Raw genomic sequence first — 9,316 nt, 5'->3', positions numbered from 1 at the left:
TTTTTTTTTTTTTGCCTGCATGAATCATTCTTCTTAATTTTGCTCTAGGAGCTTATAGTCTATTTTTACAGTGACGACGATGACGCAGTATTGTCGATGCAAATCTGTTGACTCTGGTACAACATCCATGTGAGGTAATGTGCTTCAAGAATTTAAAAATTTAGACCTATATAGTGTCATAATAACGGTGAAGTAAGTGATACATATAGTGGTGGATAAGACAAGCAGGTTAATACACCGTTTGAGAAAGCTGTTGCGGTTTGTGCCTTTCTATGTGTAGATAGTACAGCTGCAATACTATTGTAAGATTATGATATGATTGTATTGTACCAATTTATTAATGAATTAATTCTTTCGTCAAAATTCATACCACTCATTCATGTAATGTCATAATTTGATTACTCAAGTGCGAAGTAGATATATATAGATAGAGTACCTACCACACGTCTTAGTGTCGCTTTTATGGCGAGGACGACGTGTCGGGCTAAAGCTAGTATCACAGAGAAGACGCAAACGAAAACAGAAATAGCTGTGCTGCGACTGCAAAGCCAAAACTCAATTAGTGTTAGGAAGCAAAAAGGCAAAGCGTTTTCACCAAACACCTTTCCAGACAGATAGACTTCAAGTTCGAAAGATGGTAAGCCAAAAGAACGACAAGCTTTTAGGATCCTCAAGAGTCAGCGAATTTTTACAGTCACTTACTAGCAGTTGCAATTGCCTTGTCCGGTTTGTTCCGATTCTTCATCGACTGGCGGTGTTTGCTGTCGCCATTTTCTATTTGAAGATATCTATACACTCATTTTTGACGGCAATGAGCATTCTTTTCGGATCCCTATCGCACAATTTACCGATTGAGACACATAAGGCTGGTCTGATTCTTGAATATGTTGGTAATTCAACAATTCAAGCAAGTCCTCTTGTTCAGCAAGTACTTAACGGCTCTACTTCTCCCCTTCACACCTCGATTTACCTCGAGTCAACGTTGATTCAATCCACAACCGGGTGCTCAAATGTGCCAAACTATAACACTGACATTTACAGCAACACGTTCCTACGATTCATATTTTCTCGACTTCAAAGTTATGCTTCCTACAACTTGTCATACGTGATGGACCTGGAATTAGTGGCACCGGTGATTGACTGTACGTTTGACTTGCTCACAGCTGGTGATACAAGTATTGCCCGTGTATATTATCTAGTTCGACGAAATGATAATTCTACACATATGATGCTATTATCAACGTCTCTGTCAGCTCAAGATTACGTAATTGACAAGCAGCACCAGCAGGGACCTGCTACTCTCCTTCTCGTAGCAGCGATTGATGATGTCCGAGCGACAACAATTACTCACGACATCGCCATCGCGTATAACTATCCGTACGTGGCTGAACCAGAGTTCGCGTATTCAAAGCTTAATGGAATCGACGAGAACAACCACTGGCTGCTTCAAACCCTTGCAAACCCACGGACCCGGGACCCTGCGAAGGATGCCCGTACAGTGCGTCGGTTTGGACGCTATTTAAGCGATCCAACGTCTCAATTGAACATTAAAATGTCGCACTGGGAGATACCGACTAATCCAGCGGCCGAGTTAGGAAGCATGTTATGGCAAAGTCATATTGTGTCTCATGATTCTTGGGCTTGGACACACGCTGTTCATGGCCTTTTTGCGCTTGAGGTCATTTTCAATTTCGGCGTGCTGTCATTCATAATGTTTCGACGCATACGCGTTGGCCAATTTTGGGTTGGAGATGCATTTAGCACGATTTCCAGAACTCTCATATTTCGAGGCTTACTTGTAATACTGTGTAACATTATGAACGGGTTCTGGACAATCACGAAAATGTGTATTTTCATTGGAGATTCTATCACGGGTCTCGACGTCATCTACTATCGCCCAGAGCTTGTACACGCGGATTTGCTGGCAGTATTCCTGTGTGCTTTAACTGTTCTATGTTATGCCACACAGGAGCGTGTGACTCCACTGCTTGCTATTGCAGTATTCGAACTTAGTTGGCAGTACAAAGTTGAGCTGGTGAAGCTATTTCCTATTTCAAAAAGTAGAGTTTCGGGCTTTGCCTTGGCCGACTTAACAGATGGGCTAGTGGAAGCAACGCCTTATTTAGATGCATTATCACCATTAAACCTCATAACGGCTAACGAGGTTGTCGGTGGTCGACATCCAGTCGTCTTCTTGACAGCATTGTCGATCTTCTCTCCAATCATACTGATTGCTGCCTTCATTGCAGTCCAGAGAGCAATTCGATATATCAAGTCAAAGAAAAGTGGCAAGAATGAACGATCGAGTGTTTACACGAAGAACTTACCTCCAATGAAACTCACATCTTTCGAGGTAGCCACAGGTGCAGCTTTAAGCAAACGCTCTGGGATCATATCCGATTATGAAGATTACACTATGTGGGATAATCGTCCTGCTGCAACTGTCGACGCTGTCTATGGTAATGGGTTTTTGGTTGTAAATGCAAAGTACTTGATTGGAGCTGAAGACCTTCTACCACTCTTGGTGATGAAGCTGACAAGTGTTCGATTTACAAGCATATTTGTTTACCAGATAAGCGAAGCGAGTTCAGTACGAGAGACGGCTGATCTAGTATATCCGTCAACAATTTCCTGGAACGACTTAAGGCATATTGATGTTGCTAGACTAATTTAAAGCAATAAGAGTAAACATGTGAATGAATATAACCAGGTGAAGTTAAAAGTACAGACATGTTTGGTCACAGCATGAGAAAAACAAAACTTGTACACGAAGTCACAACATCAAAAACTTTGACACAAAATTCGTCGACAAGGTATCTGGACTTTCTCAAGAGATCAATATTTGATGAGCCATGTGGTGGGTAAAACTATAACAGAAGGTATCTTCAAAATTTAAAGTAGTGATTCTGAGGGGGGGATATGGTCGGTCTGTGCAACCTTAGTAGAGGAAGTGTCCACCCAACAGAGCTAAGTGTCGCAAGTGATGAATTCCAATAAAAATGTATTTTGTCACAAGTCAATATTGTCTGTCAGCTTTTCTCTATGATTAGAAGAGCAAGCATGTGGTACTAGATGTTTACGACAAGATGATAGACGTTGCATTGAAAATTTAGCCTAATCGGAGGATATGCTGAGATACCCAGGACAAAGTACGAATGATTCAATTGATACAATTGACTTCCTGGGCATAACAGGGATATTTACTACCAAAAGCTCTTGAGATTTTCTAACTTGGAATATTATAGCTAATACCAATCTTCATAATGTACGAAGTCGCATTTCTGTGACAAGGAACCTTACAAAGAATATTCGAACAATACCGTTGAATAAAAGTATTCATCCAATGTTACCGACTAGTCACTTCAAAGATAGCTTCCAAGTATGCTCATTGATGTGTCACTATCAAGAAATTCATAAACATTAAAAAGCATGATAAGAGCAGATTCTGTGAAAACTGGACAAATCCTATATATAGAAACATACTATGTCCAAGTAGACCACCACATGGTATAAACCCGCAAGACACAATTTTATTGTGATGTACGGGATGACCCTCCTGCTCTAGCTCTTTTAACTAATTGTTTTTAGGAAAGACGACATCATGGTATTTTTCCAAATGCCCTATCTCACAAATAAAAAACCATTTCTCCACTCACCAGGTCAACGTCAAACGATTGATAACAAATGTGGTCAAGTAATGGCGAAGGTGAAAGCGCTAACCGAAGTGTACAAACTCCACCTGCGGCCTATAGAGAGGTTTTATCACCAAGTCTTCCACATCCATCCACCACGACTCATGGTGCAAATATACGACGACGTAAGATTGAGATTGAGATTACCGAAGGTGCATTTAAGGGTCCTACGTGGCAGTTTCCAGGTGCTGGTAGCTCTGAGCATGTACAAGTACCAGACGATGAATTAGATGCGATTCAAAACGAGTTAAACAAACCGAAAAAGCTGTTGAGCCAGCTACCAGCTACTTCCATCTCGGGCAACGACATACTATCCAGTGTGCTCTACTCGGCGTCGTCAGTGACAGCGAAAGCTGGTAAATTGATGCCTATTCCGTTGCTCATGGTTTCCACTGTACTTTTCTTCTTTCGATTTATTTACGAGGAGGTAGTCACGGCCATTCCAATGAATGGTGGAACTTATAATGCTCTTTTAAATACAACATCAAAACGCACAGCAGCAGTGGCTGCCTGTCTCAGCATATTGTCGTACGTGGCAACGGGCGTCGTTTCGGCTACTTCTGGTGTTCGATATTTGAATAATTTGATTGACATTCCCATTGTCGGCTCGACTATCATTTTGTTGGGGGCTTTTGCTGCACTTACGGTGATTGGTATTACCGAAAGCTCTCGCGTTGCCGTCGTCATCTTTCTTCACCATATTGTCGTGCTAGTTATTCTTTTCGTGTCGTGTGTGGTCTATGGTATACAGCATCCTCACGTCTTTCGTGACAACATGCACACTGGCTACCCTGAAGTTGATTTTGCGGGTTCTATGCTCGATGGAAATGTACTGACAGCCATTTTCTTTGGATTTGGTGCATCAATGCTGGGTATCACAGGATTTGAATCTTCGTCAAACTTTGTTGAAGAGCAGAAACCTGGTGTCTTTCGCCAGACTCTTCGCAACATGTGGGCACTCGTAACATTTTTCAATGTTGGTCTTGGCGCTGGAATCCTCGCAGTCTTACCGCTAGAAGGTCCAGGCGGCATCTACGATAGTTCGGATGACCTTCTTGCAATAGTCGGTCGGGAAGCCGTGGGAAGTTGGTTCGAATCCTGGATTTGTGTTGATGCCTTTATTGTATTGTCCGGTGCGATTTTGACATCTTACATTGGTATTTGTGGTCTCGTTCGACGTTTATCAATGGATCGTGTATTGCCATCTTTTCTGGCACGAACAAACAAATTGCGTGGCACAAACCACTATATTATCGGTATCTACTTTCTTCTCTCGTCAAGTCTCGTACTCATTTTAAATGCTGATGCCACCACGGTGAATGGTGTGTACACATACGCATTCCTTGGACTGATGGCTATGTTTTCGTGCGCTTGCATGTTGTTGAAGGCCAAACGATCCGAGATTCCACGGGATGTTCACGCTCCATGGACTGCAGTTATCATTGGCTTTGTTTTGGTTGTTGTTGCCATCTTTGCCAATTTGCTCGGTGACCCAGAAGTTCTCATGTATTTCGCCATTTACTTTATCGTCGTCATGTTTGTTATCTTCATTATGTTTGAACGCGTGATGATTCTTCGATGCATTCTTGCTATGATGAAAAAGATGGCGCCATCTCAACATGGTAAAGCTGTTGAAGTTGGTCTTATACCGAACGATATGTTGGAGGTTGAACACACTGGTGCGCGAGGCGGTCGAACAATTGCAAGCAAAATTGTGAGGATTCGTGAGTCGCCTATTGTATTCTTTTGCAAGGCTCCAGACTTAACTATTATAAACAAGGCAATCATCTATGTGCGCCGCAACGAGCAAACTAACACGCTGCGCATTGTGCACGTGTTTAAAGATTCGGAGTTGGATGCTCCAATATTAGCAACTTTTCGAGAGGTAGTCGCTTTGTTTGACAGTATCTATCCGAAGATTCGTCTGGACTTTGTGTCGGTGCAGGGCAATTTCTGTCCAGCAATGATAGAATGGTTGTCGCGCTCAATGAAAGTACCACGCAATATGATGTTTATCACGCAGCCTGATATAATGTCGGCCGAGCGCGTTTCAACAGTCGGCGTGCGTGTTATTACGGCATAACTAGATGTAGTTAAGTCGAACATATTGCATGATTCTTATGCTACTGAATCCAAAAATAAAAATCAACCCACAGATATTTCATGTTAAAAAGACCAAGGATCTATCAATCTACAAAACTAAAAAGCATTTGCATAATATTTGAGATGGAAAAGACATGTACAATTTCCACTGGCTTTGTGAATCTGTGTGCGAAGCGACATGGGAACCCGTTGAGGCTCTCAAACAGATCCATGGATCAATCGCCGAGTATTGAAATGTGAAGGGTTGTATTACGTGCCACAGTAGGAAGGGTGTAGGTCACACAAGATGGTGAGATCATAGTAGTGTGGGTCACACAAGATGGTGCTACCACGGGATGGTGTGACTACACTTAAACAAGGATTAGTAGATAGTAATGCATTTAATAAGGTTTTACTAAAACGATAGGAAAGCCTATAGATTTAGATTTTGCCGCAATAAAACTGAAGATACAATTTACATTTTAAATGGAAGAGTTGATTTGCCTTGGGCAAAGGTTGTCATTACTCTAGGAGAGAGTGCACTGCGATCCGCTACACTCGTACTGGTTCTAAGTATAGAACGAAGGTCACCGACCTTAATTAAGCTTCTTTTAAGCGAATGAGCCACGGCAGCCTCGCTTCAAGGATCATCTCTCAGAGGAAGGTCGCGTGACGTTGCCGTCATCACTAGTCTAGTTCTTGGGAGGTTTTATGCGTCGAATGTTCTAGAAATGGAATGTCTGTATCACTGTGGCCATGAAATATTGGTCTCCCATAGAATAAACAAGATACAACAGGACAAAGGAATCCAAAAGGTGAGCAGATATATTGTATAGTGAAAGCAAGAACGTGATCAGATGAACAGTATTGATGAGGATTTGTGTCATCTGCGGACCCTAGGAAAATAGCGATAAGGCTACCGTTTTCTACTGATTCTACCGTATGCATGGTTTTGATCAAAATCTCGCATCAGTGTCTCCTCTGCCAAGTGTTACAGAAACGAGATACCATGGGGATGCATGATAGTGTCACGTAGATAGCGACGCGCCCTCGTCAAAACAGGTGAGGATTGACAATGATACACTCCGATATAATGAGCAGCGTAAACACTACGTAATTCAAGCTTATGTGCTGCAAAGTGTACTCGTATCGGTGCACGGTGTATAGTTTAGTAAGCTCTTGTCATTACAATACACGAGCGAAGAATGTTGAGAGAGCATTTTTGGTAACGGCATGATTGATCGTTTGCCATATTGCATACCTTTGTGATGCTCATATAGGACCAGGTATATTTTGACGCGCTTGCGTTTACAATGACCAATCACAGCTTTATTATTCTATTGTGCAATCAGCAAATAGGACCTTTGCTAGCTGCTGCTTCCGCGTACGATTTCTAGTAAAATTTAAGCAGCGTAGTGCGGATACGAAGGTCAATCGACATTGGCGAGCTCAAAAGAGTCACAGTTTCACAGTTGACCTTTCTCACGATGGAAAATGGTCCGACAAATATAAGTGCGAAATACCTGGTTTTATCGAATCCTTCATACCGAATGCCGCGATTTTTCACTCCAGCAACATAAGATAATCGACGCCAAAGTCTTGAGTAGGACATTGCTTGCTATAGTGAGACTTCACTGATCGCATCTTACGCCTTCTTGATAATGACTTCTTGGTGCAGTTGGAGTAGAATGCCACTTCATTCTGCGTGGGTTTTACGTGACGTAAAGCCGAGATCAGCTTCAACGGGAGATATTCTCATGGATGGATGCATTCTGCTGTTGTACGCAATCTTTGCCAGTAAGACGTCGATTCTGTCTGTCTGAGCTGGGTTGACAGACTCCGGATATAATCCTTGACGAAATGGTTTGTTTTGTTTGCCAGAAACCGTCAAATTGTAATCTAAACACAGATGAGAGGTCGTAATGAGTCTTCAGAATCAACGATGCTGAACTCTACAACTTCAACGTTTAGTAAGAGTCACAATCAAACACAATCGTTTAGGAAGACCGTACAGTGACTAATGAACAGATCGCTGGTATCGTCTGCATTTACAGTCGTGGATATTTTGATAAACTTCGCGTGCTTAGTCGATCGATCAACGATGACCATTATTACGTGCTTTCTACCCTTAGACTCGAATAATGCCACCCGAAATTCCATGAAAAATTCGTTTCTTCTTCACAATGGAATACTGAATAAATCGAGTAGTACTGACGATTTCGTTTGCCATTATTTGCTGCGCTTGCACATCGAACAGATATTAACATAACGTCAAGTGTATTTTGTGCTAACAACACATTTTGTGAACTACCACGTACGTTTTGAAGTATCCTGGAAGACCGGCAGATAAACATGGTGATGTTCGAAGATAACTTGATTTTTAAATCTTCATTGGCCGGGATCAAAGTTGTGGTTCCTCATCTTCAAGTAAATGACAGTATAACCATTGTCAACTGTGTGTTTTGGGACTATGACGCCTTCTGCGAGCTAGACTAAAATGCTTCTTTTCGTTGATATACCTTGTACAATTATCCAGCAGCTTTTTCGATGGAAGTAGTCAACGCTTTGATTGTAGCCACAATCGCACGATTTGCCGCTGCATTGAAGAGATCTTGAAGTTTGTATTAAGCTGCTATATGATCAAAGTCAGGGTTCCAACAGAGTGTTTTCTTTCGTGTGTCCTACTATTAACTTGTACTGGGGCTGGAAATCCGCTCACTCGTTGAACTATCTTGCAATGCGTCGATCGTTGTCTTCTGAGTGAAAATGTTTCCACTACTCTTGTGGACCGCAAATAGATAATCAAGCGTTTATACACATTTTCAAAGCGTGCATGATTACAAGGCTTTCTTACGCACGAACCGGATTGTTGACGAACCGGAAAGCTATGGTTAGCTGCCTTCGTTTTTTTCCTTCCATAATTCAAGCAATACTCCGACTCTCCCTTCTTTTGAGCCAAGGCCCCACCATAGGCAAAATAGGATGCATCCATGGGAATGCCAAAGGATTTGATCGCTTGTGAGCTGGCGGAGACGAAAGTCGTAAATTCAACTGTTCGAACTATGCCAATTGATGATCAAGACTGCTCGATGGCCTTGTTATGTCGCTTCCTTCTGATCCATTCGTGGAGATGACCTGTCATACTAGGCAAAGTCTGTGCAGAAACGAGTGACACACACTGTTGTACCAAACCAATCTCTAGTCTTCGGAGTGGCCGAGATTTGATGATCATGATATCGTTGGGATCCAACGGATCCTGTTCCTCCCCACAAAATCTTCAAGACTAAGGGATTTCCACTATGCAGATTTGATAACTTAGTGTACCATTTTTAATCCAGATAACGTTGAAGTACACGATCGAAAACTCTGATGTGATCTGCGATGTTTGTTTTTGTGCGATGAAGTCAACACTACTGAGGTATTCTCAGATGTCATCACGCATATTGTCCGATACATGTTAAAACAGGCGATTGAACGTACCAGAACTACCACTAAGCGCTATAACATTTTCAAGATATCCAAACAAGCCATCGGGCGTCGAC

General features: G+C 42.1%; 3 protein-coding genes across 3 annotated transcripts; 2 read left to right on the top strand and 1 right to left on the bottom strand.

Moving 5' to 3' along the window:
• Nucleotides 1–811: 811 nt before the first annotated feature.
• PHALS_13245 (uncharacterized protein) lies at nt 812–2,674 on the top strand (the record flags this gene model as incomplete). Its single annotated transcript, XM_024728965.1, has 1 exon — nt 812–2,674. The coding sequence occupies one exon, from the start codon at nt 812–814 to the stop codon at nt 2,672–2,674; it is 1,863 nt and encodes a 620-aa protein (XP_024579389.1).
• Nucleotides 2,675–3,684: 1,010 nt separating this feature from the next.
• Nucleotides 3,685–6,682, top strand: PHALS_13244 (hypothetical protein L916_01323; the record flags this gene model as incomplete). Its single annotated transcript, XM_024728964.1, has 3 exons — nt 3,685–5,754; nt 6,553–6,589; nt 6,675–6,682. 3 exons carry the CDS (start codon nt 3,685–3,687, stop codon nt 6,680–6,682), a joined length of 2,115 nt encoding a protein of 704 aa, XP_024579388.1.
• A 1,779-nt stretch (nt 6,683–8,461) lies between these two features.
• PHALS_13243 (uncharacterized protein) lies at nt 8,462–8,766 on the bottom strand (the record flags this gene model as incomplete). The annotated part of the gene is made up of 2 exons (XM_024728963.1): nt 8,462–8,554; nt 8,653–8,766. The coding sequence occupies 2 exons, from the start codon at nt 8,764–8,766 to the stop codon at nt 8,462–8,464; spliced, it is 207 nt and encodes a 68-aa protein (XP_024579387.1).
• Between the last annotated feature and the right edge of the window lie 550 nt (nt 8,767–9,316).

This window comes from Plasmopara halstedii (genome assembly GCF_900000015.1).
Source record: "Plasmopara halstedii genome assembly, contig: Scaffold_658, whole genome shotgun sequence".
Taxonomy (NCBI): Eukaryota; Oomycota; class Peronosporomycetes; order Peronosporales; family Peronosporaceae; genus Plasmopara; species Plasmopara halstedii.
This window is presented reverse-complemented; position numbering and strand designations above follow the sequence as displayed.